Source organism: Nicotiana sylvestris, chromosome 12, assembly GCF_000393655.2.
Source record: "Nicotiana sylvestris chromosome 12, ASM39365v2, whole genome shotgun sequence".
In the NCBI taxonomy this organism is placed as follows: Eukaryota; Viridiplantae; Streptophyta; class Magnoliopsida; order Solanales; family Solanaceae; genus Nicotiana; species Nicotiana sylvestris.
The window spans coordinates 12,874,735-12,893,764 of NC_091068.1; the positions used below are offsets into that span (position 1 = coordinate 12,874,735).

A 19,030-nucleotide genomic window follows, 5' to 3' on the forward strand; every position below is an offset into this window, starting at 1 on the left:
TGAGTCGTTGTAATCAAAGCATTTTCTTTTTATGAAAAATTGAAAATCCCAAAATATTTTGTTATGAACTATGCTCGGTCTGACTCATGCGGGGTCATGATACGTAGGCAATCTTCATATAATTCGACCATAACCAAAAGAAAGAAAGAAAGAAAAAAGAAAAAAAAAAGAAAAAAAAAAGAGGAAAAAGAAAGAAAAAGAAAAGAAAAGAGAGAAAATAAGAAACTGTGAGGAGGAAATAGTGGCAAATCAAGAGAGGGAAATAAGAGGATGAAAACAAAGAGAAGTCAAGCAAAGAAAGGCAAGAATGAAAAAAGAGAGATGAAAAGGAAAAGTGGAAGTGGAAAGAAGAAAAGCCGAAATAAAGCATGCAACCGTTGCAAAACATGTAGAAATACATTTAATTGCATAGGTGCATCACACCCTCAACGTGCGATTACATGTGTGTTATTTGTTCCAAACTAACCATTTGATGAAGTTATATCCAGCCCGGGTTTTTATAGAATGGTGGTTGGTTTTTGTGGTAATCTGGCTTTGCACCCATACTTTACGAGATCAAAGGGGAGCATCGAAATGTCTTCACAAATGACTCTGCCAACAATTCCCATCATGGATGATAGTCCAATCTCAGGCATCCCAACATCAGAATCGGCAGTTACCAAAGAAAACAGAATCTTGCTTCTCCGGGTTATGAAAATGTAGGACACTTGGGAAAATGGAAAAGAGCCACCAAGCGCAATCCCAGGATTCCCCGAACTCTTTCCTAGAGCAAGCGGTACCTCCACTGTCCCAATCAGTCACCCAAATACACCACTAGGACACCAACGATCTCGGATCATTTTGTGGGAACAACCTTCTGAGGTTCGCCCCCAGGTGTTAATGTCCGGTACAACTTCAAATATCTTCACCGCTCCACCTTGCTCGGCCACAGCACAGCCTACACTGCCCATGCCTGGTGTTGACCCCTCAGCTTTCACCATCCAAACAACCACATTCCTAATGGAACCTCCTCAGTTTCCCATTTATACTTACCCTCAACCACCCCGATATAAGTTCACTGCGGGGCAGAAAAGACCACCAAAACTCCTGAGCAAGTAAAGATTGCGAAGAAGATGAGGAGTATGGAACAAAGTCTTAAAAGCATACAAGGATTGAGTGGACAGAAAAGTGTATCATATGCCGACTTATGTATGTTACCTCATGTGCATCTGCCATTGGGATTCAAAACCCCAAAATTTGAGAAGTATGATGGACACGGTGATCCTATTGCTCATCTCAAGAGATATTGCAACCAGCTGCGAGGAACCGGTAGGAAGGAAGAACTCCTCATGGCCTATTTCGGAGAAAGTCTAGTTGGCATCGCATCTGAATGGTACATGGACCAAGATATATCCTACTGGCACATCTGGGATGACCTTGCTAGAGATTTTATCAGACAGTTCCAATACAACATTGATATTTCTCCAGATAGGAACTCGTTGACAAACTTGAAGAAGAAATCCTCGGAAAGCTTTCGAGAGTACGCAGTTAAATGGCATGAACAGACCTCCAGGGTAAAGCCTCCAATGGATGAGATTGAAATGGTCACAGTTTTCCTCCAAGCTCAGGAAGCTGACTACTTCCAAAATATGATGTCCGCAATGCGTAAACTGTTCGCTGAAGCCATCAAGATTGGCGAAATGGTTGAAAATGGGTTTGAAAACGGGTCGAATTCTAAGCCAATCCACTATCATAGCTACCTCCCAAGCCATTCAGGGTGGGTCTGGAGGAGTAGCAAGGGGAAAGAAAAAAGGAAGAAATATCCATGGCAGTGTCGGGTGCAAGAAAACACCGTACCCCCAAATCCCTTTTCTCAGAAAGGACCCCGCAGCACTATTACCCCCACCAAGACATAGCCTATGCTCCACAGCCATACACGGTCATGAATACTCAACCTTATGTCCGGCCACAACAACAAGCCAATCGGAACCAAGCTTCATTTTCTAGAAACCAGCCTCCTTACCAAAACCACTACAACTCCCGGCCTCCACAAAATAATTTCCACCCTTGTGAACCACCCAAGAGGCCAAACTTTATACCAATTGGCGAACCCTACTCCAGCCTATTACCAACGCTTGTTCAAATGGGTCTGCTACAGCCTGTTCCTCAAACCAGGCAAAACCCAGCATTACCCGCTTACAGAGCCGGTACCTGATGCGCCTATCACTCAAGGGCAGACGGGCACGACATAGATGATTGTTGGACTTTGAAGAGAGTCGTAGAGAACTTGAAAGAACAAAGGAAGATAGTGCTAAGGGATGAAGATATTCCCAATGTGACTAACAACCCATTGTCGGCCCACAACAACGGACCGGTAATTGAAATGATTTGTGAGGACAAGGAATTTGACCCAGAATTGAAGGCCATCATTGCCATCGCTGATGTAGAAAAGAAACCAAAAGCTGCCCCGAAGTAAGACAAAGGGGAGAAAAGAACAAAACCACCCCTCTAAAGTCAGAGAAGAAAGTTGAAGTTGAAACTGGGGCAACGCCTCCCAAAGATGGTGTTCTCTATGTCCCTCGAGGCCGCAAAGAAAAGAAAATGACTTTGAGTCCTCCCAGGAGATTCGAGCTGAATAAGACAACCCAAATGTATGTGCCCAAGGGAGCTTATGTGATGTGGGGACAATTATTCCACCAAGGCTGAGTGAGCCCGTGGTTATTGGCTGCACGTCACAAAAGCCCATGACGGATCCTACCACTATGTCCTGGAACTACAAAAAATCAGTGGTGACTTACAGAGGCAAAGAAATCTCGGGAGAAGTTCAAGAAAATAACCCGGCTGAAAAGTATTTAAATTTGGAAGAGGTGAACAATGCCACTAGAAAGTGCTTCCCATCTAAGAAGCCCGTAAGTGTCGAAGAAGCGGAGGCCTTCTTTCAAAAGATGAAAATGGCGGATTATGAGGTGATCGACCAGCTTCAAAAATCTCCTACACAAGTCTCCTTGTTATATCTGTTGATGAACTCCGCCGAACATCAAACGGTATTGATCAAGACCCTTAACGAAGCATATGTACCTGTTGAGGCTTCTGTAGAGCAGTTGGAGAGAATGGCCGAAAGATTTTTCACAATCAACCAGATCTCCATCAGCAAAAATGACTTGTCCTTAGAAGGGGACGCACATAACAAAGGCCTGCACCTGACAGTCAAATGCGAAGGGTACTACGTGAAAAGGTTTATGTTGGACGGAGGCTCTGGGGTAGACATTTGACCACTTTCAACTCTGCAGCATATGGAAATCGGTACGAAAAGAATCCGACCCAACAACGTCTGTGTACGTGCCTTCAATGGTATAAACAGGGAAACAATTGGAGAGATTGATCTGATTCTGACAATCGGCCCAGTAGACTTTGAAGTAACCTTCCAAGTTCTGGACATGGACACATTCTACAACTTTCTTTTGGGGAGGTCGTGGATCCATGCAGCGGGGGTTGTACCCTCTACTCTTCACCAGATGTTGAAGTTCGAGCACGAGGATCAAGAGATTGTGGTTCACAGGGAAGATGAGCAATCAATTTATCGAGACCCATCAGTCTCGTGTCTTGAAGCAAGAGAGGGGAGTGAACACATAGTCTATCAGGCCTTTGAAATCGTGGTCGCTGATCAGTGTGAAGAAGGAAAACCTTGCCCTCAACCCTTCCTTTCTAATGCATCAATCATGGTGGCCAAAGAAATGATCAGGCATGGCTACAAACCTGGGAAAGGGCTTGGGAAATCATTGCAAGGAATAGCTAAACCTATCACCCTGACCGTCGGTGAAAAGTTCTTTGGGGTAGGCTTCCGACCTACTCCAGCTGATGTAAGATAGGCAGATGATAGAAAGAGTGATGATTGGGACTTGCCTCAGCCGGTGCCGCATCTGTACAGAATATTTGTCAAGCCGAAATACAATGAGGAAGAGGAAGATAAGGCCTTTACGGCCGAAGAAATTGAAGAAATTTGTGGGGCTATGAGGAAGATACTGTATGAAGCCCATATGGTTCAACCAGGGGAAGGCTCAAGCACCACTGAGGTGTTGTATATGGGACCTAATGCCAAGCTCCAGAATTGGAAAGCTACTCCATTCCCAATCAGGCAGGAGTCCCAGTAGACCTGTCCTGCCACTTTTTCTACATCACGAGTTATTCCAGTGTGTAACTCGGATGTTTTCTTTAGTTTCTTGTCTTCTAATTTCCAATGTAAACCCTGTTATCTTCAAATTCAATGAAATTAAATCAATATTTCATCGTTTATCTTTCTTTATTCTTTCTGATTCGGTTATTTTTCTCTTTTATTTCTTCTTTCAGTTCTAATAATGCGGCTTTAAATAACATGACATGCTTGTAGACTTCATGCCCAGATCCAAACACACTGTCTAACTGTGAAATAATGAACCAAGAACCAGAATACAATGAAGAAGTGGCTTTTAGGTAATCAATCGTGAATTGGAATAATTCGAGAATAAACCTAAGCCGAATTTAAATGATACTGAGCCGGTTAATTTGGGTAGTTATGAATAAATCAGGGAAATCAAGATAACCATTCACACAGATGGAAAAACCCAGGACGTATTAATCAAACTCCTGTTTGAGTTCAAAGATGTGTTTGCTTGGTCATATGACGATATGCCACGACTAATGTTGATTTGGTGGTTCATAAGTTGCCGACTTACCTCGGCTACCCCCATGTCCATCAAAAGCAAAGTAAGTTTAAAACTGACATCAGTGACAAGATCAAAGAAGAAGTCACGAAAAGTGGGGGTGATCCGAGTAGTTCGGTATACCACATGGCTAGCTAATGTAGTTCCAGTGCTAAAGAAAGACGGGAAGACCTGGGGTGTGTGTGGATTACAGAGATTTAAACAAAGCGAGTCCCAAGGACAATTTCCCTTTGTCGAACATCCACATCCTTGTTGATAACTGCACCAAACATGAGATACAGTCCTTTGTGGATTGTTACGCAGGATATCACCAGGTATTGATGGATGAAGAAGATGCATAAAAGATAGCTTTTACCACACCCTGGGGCACATACTGTTACAGGGTCATGTTGTTTGATCTGAAGAATGCCGGGGCAACTTGCATAAGGGCCATGACTGCCATTTTTCATGATATGATGCATCAAGAGATAGAGGTTTGTGTGGATGATGTGATCATCAAGTCCAAAACTCAAGATGACCATATTCGGGACTTGAGAAAATTCTTTGAGCGGCTACGCAGATATGATTTGAAGCTAAACTCTGCCAAGGTGCATTTGGAGTCCCATCTGGCAAACTTTTGGGTTTCATAGTCAGTCGAAGGGGCATTGAGTTAGACCCAACAAAGATAAAGTCCATTCGGAATTTGCCTCCTCCGAAAACCAAGAAGGATGATATGAGTTTGTTGGGAAGATTGAACTACATCAGCCGGTTCATTGCCCAGTTGACCTCCACGTGTGAACCCATATTCAAGTTGTTAAAGATAGATGCGGAGATCAAATGGACAAACGAGTGACAAGAAGCTTTCTATAAAATCAAGGAATATCTGTCGAATCCGATAGTGTTGGTCCCACCTGAGCCAGGGAGGCCTCTGTTACTGTATCTGACAGTATTGGAAAATTCTTTCGGTTGTGTCCTCGGGCAACATGATGTGACCGGAAAGAGAGAGCAGGCCATTTACTATTTGAGCAAGAAGTTTACTAGTTATGAAGCCAAGTACATTTTACTGGAAAGAACTTGTTGCGCTTTAACTTGGGTCGCTCAGAAACTGAGGCATTATTTGCAAGCCTACACCACTTACCTCATAACCAGCTTGGATCCTTTAAAATACATATTCCTGAAGCCAATGCCCACTGGGAGGTTAGCGAAGTGGCAGATCCTGCTCATGGAATTTGACATAGTCTATGTCACTCGCACTGCAATGAAAGCCCAGGCGTTAACAAATCATTTGGCTGAAAATTCTGTCGATGATGAAGACCAACCTTTGAACACTTACTTCCCGGATCTAGAGGTAAATTCAGTTGAGGCAATATCCGAAGACACCAATGCTTGGAAAATGTTCTTTGATGGAGCGGAAAATGCAAAGGGCATTGGAATTGGGGCATCTTGATCTCACCCACCGGCCAGCATTATCTAACCACAGCCCGGCTTCGGTTTTTCTACACAAACAACACCGCTGAGTATGAAGCCTGCATTATGGGTATGAACATGGCAATCGACCAAGATGTTGAAGAATTGTTAATCATGGGAGACTCGGATCTGATTATCCGACAAGCTCAGGGAGAATGGGAAACTCGAGATGTCAAGCTTATTACTTATAGTCAATATGTGGAAGATCTTGGCAAGAGATTCAAGTCAATAGAGTTCAAGTACATCCCTCGTTGCCATAACAAACTGGCCGATGCGCTTGTTACTTTGGCCTCGATGCTGCCATACCTAGGCAATGCCTACATTGATCCCTTAGAAATCCAAATTAGGGAAAGGCATGGCTACTGTAATATGGTTGAGGCAGAACCAAATATTCAGCCATGGTATCATGACATCAAAAGATTTTTGAAAACCAAAGAATAACCCGAGCAAGCCAGTGGAGACCAAAAGAGAACCATTAGATGGCATGCAAGTGGTTTCTTTTTGAGTAGTGATGTCTTGTACAAAAGGACCTCGGACCTCAACTTGTTAAGATGTGTTGACGCCGAAGAAGCCGGAAGAATCATGTATGAAGTGCACGTAGAAGTGTGCGAACCCCACATGAACGAGCATGTTTTGGCAAAGAAAATCCTTCGAGTGGGTTATTACTGGATGACCATGGAAAAAGACTGCTTCAGTTTTGTTCGGAAGTGTCATCAGTGTCAGGTACACGGTGACTTGATTCATGCACCTCCCACAGAACTGCATCCCATCTCAGTGCCTTGGCCATTTGTTGCCTGGGGCATGGACGTCATTGGGCCAATCAGGCCAAAAACCTCAAATGGACATAGATTCATACTGGTCGCCATTGACTATTTTATGAAATGGGTTGAAGCAATCACTCTCAAATCTGTCACCAAGAAAGTTGTGGTAGATTTCATGTACTCCAATCTTATCTGTCGTTTTGGCATTCCTGCAACTATTATCACAGACAATGCTGCAAACTTGAATAGTTATTTGATGGGGGAGATATGCGAACAATTCAAGATAACGCATCGGAACTCTACTCCTTATCGGCCTAAAGCCAATGGTGTCGTTGAAGCAGCAAACAAGAACATCAAAGATTTTGAGAAAGATGATTCAAAGTTCCAGGCAGTGGCATGAAAAGTTGCCTTTTGCATTGTTGGGGTATTGCACTAATGTGTGTACGTCGGTCGGAGCAACACTGTACCTTTTGGTTTATGGCACTGAAGCCGTAATACCCGCAGAAGTTGAAATCCCTTCTCTCCGGATCATTGTTGAAGCTGAAATTGAAGACAGTGAGTGGGTCAAAGCCCGTCTGGAACAGTTAACCCTGATTAATGAAAAGTGAATGGCCGCAGTTTGCCACGGGCAGTTGTACCAACAAAGAATGACCCGTGTGTCGACGCCCCCTTTTTCCTTCCTAAAAGAAGGCGAAATTGGGTTTACGATATTATGGGCAAAACAACTCTTATTCCCTTTTGAGGAATCGGGTTATGGAATTTGAAAAGTCGCCACCTAATGATTATAGTGCATTAGGACACTTTAGAGAAAAGAAGAAGATTTTTTGGAAGAAAACCAGAGTTCGGGTAAGGGCTTGAGATTATCTCGAGGGGAAGGTGTTAGGCACCCCTCAAGATCCACTAGTGTGGTTTCCGGCCATACTTAGCTGTGACTTTAAGAAGAGTAGGGCTTGAGATAATCAGACAATGTTTGCACATAAGAAATATAAACAAGTTGACTATTTTGAAAGAAGAAAGACACAAGTGATTTTTTTGTTTGGAAAAAAGGAAAGCTTAGTTTGAAGAAAACGTTAATTTAAATGAAGGAAAAGCAAAGAAAAGGGTCCTAGGTTTAACTATAATATGGATCACTTCGGTGCAATACCCAGCAATCATTCTCACACGAGATATTAGCGCACCGGTCATCATCACCATATTCTACCCTTCCCACCCCGTAGAGGTTATTTTAAGCGTGTGTATTGGTCACGAGTGCTTAGTGCGTGCTATTACCCGTCCCGTCCTATAGGTCCTAGAGGGTATTTAGGACCGCTATTCCTATAAGGTGAGGACTAGGTTGAACCCTTAGGTTTAAAGGTCAAAAACACTAGGGGACATGCAAAAACAATAGGACTTCATGTAAGGAATAATATAAAGGCATGTAAAAGGCTCAAATACCCCTCCACAGATGGACACATGATTAGCCTGTCGCAATCACATTTAAGGTCTAAGGAAATGAGAGTTAAAAGCTGGAATGTTCGAAAATATGTTAAGATAGGAGTTGAAGAGTTTAAAAAGAATTTGCAAAAGGAGTTGGACGCACACTTTCTGAACATGAGAAAAGGCAGGAGATACGTAACAGTTTAGAAATCGGAGAAAGCATTTTAAACATACTCAAAAATATATGATAGGGCATAGCAGGTATAGTATTCTGTTATGAAAATAATTTCGGACAGAAGAGGTAGGAAAACTTTTAGCACAGATGTAAAACCATTCAGAAGTGTAAAGCTGAGAGCATATAAGTATATTAGTTTTTGAACTATAGTTTTGCAAAATTACAGAAGACATAGTGTCCTGATTTGTTTTAGAAAAAACAGTAACACAATTCTGGAAAAGGTAACTAAATAGAAAGTATTTGCGCAGATATGATTATTTAGAAAATAGGACAGGAGTTTAGTAAGAACCAAGCGGATCTCAGAGAAGGGAAACAAATTCGGCCAGTCTAAAGATGTTGAATGGTTTAAACATGATAAGACGTTTAATAAATTTTATCCGGCCTAAGGATTGCTTAGGCGTTGTTTAATCATAAAATAAAGTGGACGTGCATACTTATTTTCCAGTTTTAAAAGAAGCCTGTTAACCAGACTTATGTCTGTTAAACAAAATTAGTGAAGTATTCAACAGTTGCAAATACAGCCCTACATACATGATATCTAATGCACACAAAGGTCCTAAAGCATGGTATCTAAATGCAATGGAAGCATTGTTGATTATTAACTAATTGTGGTTATAAAGTAAATAACAAGCTGATAGTAAGAGAGCTTAAAGACAGGACCTCTAGTTGTATGAGATGTATGCCCCTAGAAATGATTTCTTTTGCACAAGTAGGTAAGTAAAATCCTATAGACATGTTCTCTACCCATTACTTAAAGCTAAGCATGCATAATCCCACACAATTGCACTATAAACCTCATTGTTCATTACAAGTTATTACAGACCAATGTGATTAAATTACAGTAGTGAAGAGTAAAAATAAGAAGTTAATCTATAGGGAGCCTTTAGCCAGGCCCAAATCTCCAATCCTCACAGCCTTTACCAAGGTTTGGGTGCGGCAAAGCTCCCTAAGGGTCCATTGGGACCCTTGGCCAATACCAGGCACCCAAAACAAATTAACAAGACAAGTGCAAGTGTGGAATTACCAGCCTTGTGCATCAAAGTTCAGTGGGTACTCAAGGTACCCAAAGCAATGCTTACACTAAGGGGGTAGAACCTAAGTTCTAGGACTAGTGAGACTGTGATACAATTTGAAGAAGTTGAGTTGAAAACAATTGAAAGAGGATTCACATGAAAACAGTTTTGAGAGAAAAGTAATCACTTGAGTTTTAAAACAGTTAATATGGAACCAGTTTTGAAAGCAAAGAGTCACACAACACTCAGGGAACACCAACAGGGGCAGGGGGAAAGGGAACAAATAACTCACAAGCAAGAACACAGTTACATATACGCATAACATTAAGAGAAGCACTTTAGAACTTACACAATCAAGCAGGTTCCACACAAAGGGGTCAGGGGCTTAAAAGCATTAGATTGACAGACTCACACATCAAGAAGAGGTTCAGGGTCACTTAATAGCTAAAGGGTCCTGAATAACATGCTTATAATGTTCTGGGGTTAGGGAGGTAAGGAGAAACATGCAAGAAACAAGCACAGGCATGCCAGACTATATTAATCAGCACAGAGGCATGGTAATTGCAGTAAGAACAACAAAACCATAAGTAGAAATATGCAAGAAACAAAAGGAAGTGTAACACAAATAGAAACATATTGCTTTTGGGGCTGTAAATCAAATAGGAGACATACCAGTTGAAGGTAAACTAATGCAGGGTAGTGGTGAGTTATAATATGCAAGATGGTGAGCAACAGTTTGCAAGGAGTGAGCAACAATATGCAGAGAGTGTGCAGAGAGAGAGCAGCAGTATAGAGAAGCAGCGACTATAGCAAGAGTGAGAAGCAATAGCAGAAGTGAGCAGTAGTAGAAGTGAGCAGCAATATAATAGAACAGTGAAATAATCTAAAACTCAGCCTGAGTTTCAAACTAGTGGAGCAACCAGTAGTCACAAGAGGAGAGAGATTGTGTGAAACAAAGAGAGAGTACAGAAAATGATTTTGTTTCTCTGTGTGAGAAAGGAATAGTAGTACTTAGAGTTTTTTTTTTGAAAACAATTGAGAATAGGGTAGTAAGTGTATAATTATAGAAACAGTACCAAATTGATTCAATCACAGGACTTAATTCAATTAAATCAGGGATTCATGATTTGAATAGGAGTACAGGTTATCAAGTAAGGAAAAGAATCAGTAAGATGACTGATTATACCATAGTAAGAAGTAGTATGCAATAAATATGCAATAAGGGCTAGATACACAATGCTTCAAACAAGGAAAGTATATGCTAAATACTTAAAAAAAGATATTTAAGTGCACAAATATGGTAAAACTATAAATCAACTCTGAAAATCAGTCAAAGAATTGCAGACAAGACCAAAATTAGAGGGAACCAGTATTAAGTATAGAAGGCAACTCACAAGTAAGGAAACAATTTGAAAAATCAATGTAAGAACCCTTAAGGAAAACACATACAAATCAGGGATTCAAAGAGATGCTCGGAATTAACAGAATATTCAGTAAAGAGAAGCATTTAAACTTATTTAAACACAATAGTCACAAAGCTAAGAACCCTAAGTAAGGAATCATATAAACAGTGGAGAGTCGGAACCCTAGTAAAGATTTAAAGCGTGGAACTTGGACTAATTCGGAAACAAACAAACTCATAGCATGGCACAAACATAGGCATATTCACATAATACTCAAAAGAAATAGAAGGCATGGTGATTTTGAAAGGGGGTCGGAAACCCTAGTTTTGAAAAGAGCAACAAGAACGTTTAAAAACTTGAACTAATCGAAGATATCGAGTAATAAGAAGCATAGAACTCAAAGAATAAACTAGAAATCGTTTAAAAAGACATAGATTAAGAGATTTAGGCAAAAATTGGGTTTGCAATAAAAGCAGTGAGATGAGGAACCTATCCGTGAAACTTGTTAACAACGACATTTAAAGCATCATCGGACCAAAACCCACCAGAGAAAGGTCAGAGATAAGCCAAGTGAGGTTCCAGGGACCGCCTTTCATGGTTGATGTCTCTAGGGCTTCGAGGCTCAGAGAGAAGCAACGAGACGAGGTTTCGTGGCGGCTAGAGGTCGAGAGAAGTGAGAATGGAGTTGGCCGAAGAGGCGACGAAGTCCATCGGAGAAGAAAGAGAGAACCAGAAGGTTCGAAAGAGAAGGGAGAGCAAACGTCAGCATAGAGAGAGACCGGTCTTTTTGCAAAAATGAGGTAAAAGGAAAGGGGGTCGTTTGATTTATTTTAGGCAAATTAATTTAGGCCGTTGATCTCGTTTGATCAACCGCTCAGATCAAAACAAAGCTGGACCGGGTATCCAAATGGGGTGTGAGTCGGGTGTCAATTGAAATTGGGTCGAATTGGGGTGCAATTTGGGTTGTAATTGAAATGCAACTGGGGCTAGGTTTTAAATAGCCGTTTTCCCCTTTCTATTTTACAAAAATAGTAATAATGATTTTAAAAGCAAATTTAAAATACTAGGTATCCATATATTATATAAATATTAGCTTAAAAATATTGTAGCAAAATTTATTGTTATAAAATGCTATTAATTACAAAATAGGTTATAATTGTAATTATATGCAATTTAGCTTTAAAAATGCCAAATAAATTGGTAAAAATATGCAAAAATCACCTTAATTATATTTTGGTGTAAATATGAGAATTAAATAAGTTATTCATCAAAAATGATAATTTTTTAGAATAGTTATTGGATTTTGTTGTATTAAAATAGGCAGTAAATTGGTTTAAAAATCACAAAAAATACCAAAACTCTTGGGTGTGCTTATATATGCTATTTTGAAAATATTTTGGGTATAAAATACTTAGGAAAAAATTGGATATCAACAGTTGCCCCTCTTTACCCGAGGAGGATGAATGAGTTGTCGGGTAAAGACAAGATGGCCAATTTTGACCGGAAACGGTGATTGAAAAAGAACTTGGCCGCTCTTTGGTTTCTGAGCTGCCTACATATCCCTGGTTTCACAGGAATCAGGCCACATGTAGTTCAGGAACTATTGACGGAATGTGTCGATGGAGATTTGAAAAGACAAACGCGATGGTCAAATTTAAAAGGTGTTTGGAGTCAAATAGATTGCGGAGAACCGTAGCGGGATCGCTTCTGCTGAGACGACCGTTCGCTAGCCGGTGTACCTGTAGATGAGTATATGTGCATATTGTGCGTAATTTAAACATGATGCAAATTCCCGTTGGACCATGAATGTTGTCTTTGGACAGTTATGATGACGTCCTCAGACTATGATGTTCTGGGCCATGAAGAGCATAAAATAAAGATTCGCAGGCCATGAAATTATGTTCTCAGGCTATGCAGATGGTGCCTCCAAACTATGATGCCTTTGAATAAGTTGGCGATTTTTCAGCCCATGAGAAGGTGGCAATCTTTCAGCCGAATGAATGCAAAGAGTGGCTTTTTTTCAGCCACGGCGTGAATTTGAATGCAGGTGGCGATATTTCAGCCGAAGCGAGAATTTAAATAAAGTGGCGATATTTCAGCCATGCAGGATGGAGACAGAGCTTAGTCTTGAAAGGCAGATAGATAGCCTTATGCAATATGGAGGTAGAGCTTAACCTCGAAAGGCAGAGAATAGCCTTATGCAAAATATAGATAGAGACAGAGCTTAGACTCGGAAGGCAGATAGATAGCCTTATGTAATATGGAGGTAGAGCTTAACCTCGAAAGGCAGAGAATAGCCTTATGCAATATGGATGGAGACAGAGCTTAGTCTCAGAAGGCAGATAGATAGCCTTATGCAATATGGAGGTAGAGCTTAACCTCGAAAGGCAGGGAGTAACCTTATGCAGTGCAGGAATGTAAAGGAGCAAATAGTAGTAATTTTCTTAACTGATAGGCGGTTGAGATATCATGACTGCTGGGTAATGTTGGGTGTAGATAGTAGACCTTTGTGAGTTGAGTGATTGTTTTGAGGGTTTCGACTTTGAAGAGTGAATGCGTTTTGCATTGCGATATGAGTTCCTGCATCCAAAGAAAAATCGTGTGTTCTGTAGAGGGGGAAGGTTAGTTCGTATCCCTTGGCTCCTGATGTTACGTATCATTGGGGTAGCATTGCTGAATGACGGTGATGCAAATGATGTTTATGCATGATTCAGTAAATGTAATATAAGTATATATATTTTGGAAAAAATGATTTTATTTTGGATGAACCAACAACTACAACGTGGTTCAAGACACGGCATGCTCCGAAATTTTGAGGGTCCTCCTCAAAATCCTGCCTCAGTTCACTGGGTTGGCGCTACTGACGGCTGTGCTGAATAACTGAAAGCGGGTCGATTCCACCCTCAAAATTCTGCCCCAGTTTACTGAGTTGATGTTGATGCAAAAGCCGACAAACTGACTTCGTAATTTTTAGGATCCTCCTCAAAATTCTTCCCCAGTTCCAATAGCGGGGAAAATGGAATTTTTATTAAAATGTGACCGAACCCATAGGGCTACCTACATATCCCCTATTAAACGAGAATCAAGTCAGGCGTAGTTCAAATTACATCATAAAGAAAAGCATATGATCAAATGTAGTATATCTTTACTACGTCTGAGTTGATCGGCTTCGGCCAGACTTCTCCATCCATTTTTGCAAGAATAAGGGCTCCTCCGGGTAGAACTCGGTGAACCATATATGGACCCTGCCAATTGGGTGAGAATTTCCCTTTGGCTTCGTCTCTATGTGGAAATATCTTCTTCAACACCAGCTTTCCTGGTGTAAACTTCCTTGGTTTAACTCTCTTGTTGAAAGCTCTGTACATTCTGGTCTGGTATAACTGACCATGACAGACTACATTCATCCTCTTTCCATCTATGAGGGCTAACTGCTCGTAGCGACCTTTTACCCATTCTGCATCATCTAACTCGGCTTCTTGTATGATCCTTAATGAGGGAATTTCTACCTCAGCAGGAATGACCGCCTCTGTAACATAAACCAACATGTAGGGAGTTGCCCCAGTTGATGTACGGACTGTGGTACGATAACCCAATAAGGCGAATGACAACTTCTCATGCCATTGTTTATGCCTCTCGATCATATTCCTTAGTATCTTCTTGATGTTTTTGTTGGCCGCTTCTACGGCTCCATTCATCTGCGGTCTATAAGCCGTAGAGTTCTTGTGTCTGGTCTTGAAAGTCTCACACATTGTTTTCATCAGGTCGCTATTAAGATTGGAACCGTTGTCGGTGATGATTGACTCTGGAATTCCGAACCGACAAACAATACGGTCGCGGACAAAATCTGCTACCACCTTCTTGGTAACTGCTTTGTATGATGTTGCTTCAACCCATTTAGTAAAATAATCAATTGCTACCAAGATGAACCTGTGCCTGTTTGACACGCTAGGCTCGATTGGACCGATAACGTCCATTCCCCAAGCGGCGAACGGCCATGGCGAGCTTGTTGCATTAAGCTCGTTTGGAGGCACTTTTATCATATCTGTATGTATCTGACAGTGATGGCACTTTCGGACATACTGGATGCAGTCTGTTTCCATAGTCATCCAGAAATATCCTGCTCGGAGTATCTTCTTTGCTAAAACAAAACCATTCATGTGCGGTCCGCAGGTCCCTGAATATACTTCCTCCAATAACTTGGTTGCTTCCCTTGCATCGACACTTCTTAGTAAACCCAAATCAGGAGTCCTCCTATACAGGATTCCTCCGCTGTGAAAGAAATTATTGGATAGTCTCTGAAGCGTGCATTTCTGGGTAGTATTGGCAAGCTCTGGATATTCTCCTGTGGTCAAATACTCTTTGATGTCGTGGAACCATGGTTTCCCGTCGGCTTCTTCCTCAACATAAGCACAATAAGCTAGTTGGTCATGAATATTGAACTGGATGGGGTCAATGAAATTTGTATCTGGATGCTGAATCATAGATGACAAAGTGGCAAGTGCATCGTCGAACTCATTCTGTACCCAGGGAACATGCTGGAATTCCGTCTTTCTGAACCTCTTTCTCAATTCCTGTATGTGATGCAGATAAGGGAGTATCTTGGGATTCTTGGTTGCCCATTCTTCTCGAACCTGATGTATGAGTAGGTCCGAGTCTCCGATTACTAGTAACTCCTGAATGTTCATATCAATGGCCAGTTTAATCCCTAGAATGCAGGCTTCATATTCGGCCATGTCGTTGGTGCATGGGAACCTGAGCTTGGCGGATACCGGGTAATACTGACCGGTTTCTGATACCAAGACTGCTCCTATGCCAACTCCTTTGAAATTTGCAGCTCTGTCGAAAAACAACCTTCAACCATCATAGGATTCTGCAATATCTTCTCCTATGAAAGATACCTTTTCATCGGGAAAATACGTTTTTAAGGTCTCGTATTCTCCGTCTATGGGATTCTCGGCGAGATGGTACGCCAAGGCTTGCCCTTTGATTGCTTTCTGGGTTATGTAAACAATGTCGAATTAACTTAACAGGATCTGCCACGTGGCGAGCTTGCCGGTGGGCATGGGCTTCTGGAAGATATACTTAAGAGGGTCCATTCTGGATATGAGATAAGTAGTGTAAGCACATAAGTAAAGCCTCAACTTCTGCGCGACCCAAGTCAGAGCACAGCAAGCGCGTTCTAAAAGAGAATATCGGGCCTCGTACGGTGTGAACTTCTTACTGAGATAGTAGATGGCTTGCTCCTTTCTCCCTGTTTCATTATGTTGCCCCAAAACACAACCAAATGCTCCATCCAACACTGTGAGATAGAGCAACTGGGGTCTCTCTGGTTCAGGCGGAACCAAGACTAGCAGCATAGATAAGTATTCCTTGATTCTGTCAAAAGCCTTTTGACATTCATTGGTCCATTCGGTGGCGGCATCCTTCTTCAGCATTTTGAAGATGGGTTCACAAATGACAGTAGACTGAGCTATGAATCGGCTGATATAGTTGAGTCTTCCCAAGAAACTCATCACGTCTTTCTTGTTCTTTGGCGGTGGCAATTCTTGGATAGTTTTGACCTTTGATGGATCCAATTCTATTCCTCGATGACTCACGATGAAACCCAATAATTTTCCAGCAGGAACTCCGAATGCACACTTGGCGGGATTCAGTTTCAAATTGTACCTTCTCAACCTGTTGAAGAACTTTCGCAAGTCTTCCATATGATCTGCAGCTTTCTTGGATTTGATGATGATGTCATCCACATACACCTCGATCTCTTTGTGTATCATGTCGTGAAAAATGGTAGTCATGGCTCTCATGTAGGTAGCACCAGCATTTTTCAATCCAAACGGCATCATTCTATAACAGTACATCCCTCATGGCGTGATAATCGCCGTTTTCTCTGCATCTTCTTCATCCATCCATATCTGATGGTACCCAGCGAAACAATCAATGAATGACTGCAGCTCATGCTTGGCGCAGTTGTCAATCAAGATGTGTATATTCAGCAAAGGAAAGTTGTCTTTGGGACTGGCCCGGTAGAGATCCCGGTAGTCAACACAGACTCTAACCTTCCCATCCTTCTTTGGTACCGGTACAATGTTGGCTAACCATGTCGGATATTCTACCACCCTGAGAACCTTGGCTTTGACTTGCTTAGTATCCTCTTCTTTAATCTTCAAACTCATGTCTGGCTTGAACTTCCTGAGCTTCTACTTTACCGGCGGCCATGTAGGATCTGTTGGCAACTTGTGAGCCACAATGGATGTGCTGAGGCCATTCATATCGTCATAAGACCATGCAAAGATATCCTCATACTCTTTTAGGAACTCTGTGTACTCTTTCTTTTCTGATGGCGAAAAATGTGCACTAATACGTGTTTCCTTGACATTCTCAGTATCACCCAAATTAACGACTTCGGTATCATCTAGATTAGACTTAGGCCTATTCTCAAAGTTTTTCGACCTCTCTGACAACCTCTTTTAGTATATCATCCTCTTCTGAATCTATATCCGTTTGTTGCATTGCCTCGTTGCAAGTTACAGTCGTCGGTTCATCATCAAGATATGTAATAGTAATGCTGTGTAAAACAAAGTAAATGATAGAGAAGAGTAATAAAAGTGCAATATATAATGAATTTGAAATGCTTTGATTGAAATTCATAATCGTTCGAGACATCAGAGCTCTTTTGGAAAGTAAAGACAATGCAGAAAGGAAAAGCAACTAAGAAAATAAAGATGCGATGCATGATGCTCGTTCAGCCTTGCTACCCCGAAGATGTCCGGGCACTGGTGGTCCTGACCGACCAATTGGTGAGGCGTTCCCCTCTGTTCACGGCTTGAATGGAAGGGCCTTCCTCCCCTTCCTCCTCGAAAATAACACAACAATCCATATCATCTTCCAGAAACAGGTTCTTTATTGCTGCTAGTGCCTCGTCTTCCTCTGATCCGTACAAAGTGTCGGCTGGCTGAAAAGTTTGCTCCAACTGAGGTATAGGGTGCTCCAGCGGATAGTATGGTCCCCGCCATGGAGGTGACCAGTGGTTGAACTCCTCCTAAGTGTATTCATACCCTAGCCCAAAAGTGGTACCGTGCTTCTTCAACTTGATAGGTTTGGTGATACCCTGCAAGTTCTTGCGAAGTCCTTTTCCGGGTTCATACCCGCTCCAATTCAGGATGCTTTCGATCTTGCTATCCCACCACTTGTCTTTGTCTACAGCATTGACCCGCTCGATGTGGTGTTACGTTTCTCCTCCTATCCTTCTTCTACCTCCGATCATTGGAATGGTTTGGCGACTGTATATAGGGTTTCTACCGTCCCCATGAATGATTACTTCCTGATGATTCCATTCAAATTTTACAGCTTGAAGAAAAGTTGATGCTACAGCCCCAGCGGCGTGGATCCAGGGTCATCCCAGCAACAAATTGTAAGATACTGGTACGTCAATGACTTGGAACTCGACATCAAACCAGGTGGGTCCCATCTGTAGGCATAGGCTAATTTCTCCAATGGTGGACCTCTGAGATCCATCAAAATCTTTGACACTGATAGCCCTGTCTTTGACCTCGTGCAATCCTTTACCCAATGTCCTGAGAGTTATCAATGGACAAATGTTGAGGCTGGATCCCCCGTCGACCAAGATTCTGGTGATGAAATGATCTTCGCATTGCACAGTGATATGCAATGCCTTGTTGTGACTAATCCCTTCTGGTGGCAACTCATCCTCGTGGAAGGTGATCTTGTGACTTTCCAACACCTGTCCCACCATATTCGCCATTTCGCCTCATGTTATGTTGTTGGGAACATAAGTTTCACTTAGTATCTTCAGTAAGGCATTTTTATGTGTCTTAGAGCTTTGCAGAAGGGCCAAGATAGAAATCTGTGCTGGTGTTTTGTTCAGTTGTTCAACGACTGAGTACTCCATGGCCTGTATCTTTCTCCAAAGGTCATCGGGCCTAGTTTCAACAGGACGTCCAGAGGCTTGCTTGCTGGACTCGGCTTAATGTTCTGGGGTGTATACCCTACCTGTTCTAGTCATGACCTGTGCGGCGACCGCTTCTCTTGTATGTGTCTTCCCTTTCCTTCTAGCCTC

The 19,030-nt window shown here is 41.9% G+C and overlaps 2 protein-coding genes across 2 annotated transcripts; one reads left to right on the plus strand and one right to left on the minus strand.

Moving 5' to 3' along the window:
* Positions 1-1,112: 1,112 nt before the first annotated feature.
* On the plus strand, positions 1,113-1,895 carry LOC138882687 (uncharacterized). Its single transcript, XM_070163301.1, has one exon. It carries the CDS (start codon positions 1,113-1,115, stop codon positions 1,893-1,895), a length of 783 nt encoding a protein of 260 aa, XP_070019402.1.
* A 14,919-nt stretch (positions 1,896-16,814) lies between these two features.
* Positions 16,815-18,715, minus strand: LOC138882688 (uncharacterized). Its single transcript, XM_070163302.1, has 5 exons — positions 18,374-18,715; positions 17,745-17,905; positions 17,416-17,518; positions 17,160-17,321; positions 16,815-16,865 (listed from the first exon to the last, which is right to left on the minus strand). The coding sequence occupies exons 1-5, from the start codon at positions 18,713-18,715 to the stop codon at positions 16,815-16,817; spliced, it is 819 nt and encodes a 272-aa protein (XP_070019403.1).
* Positions 18,716-19,030: the final 315 nt, after the last annotated feature.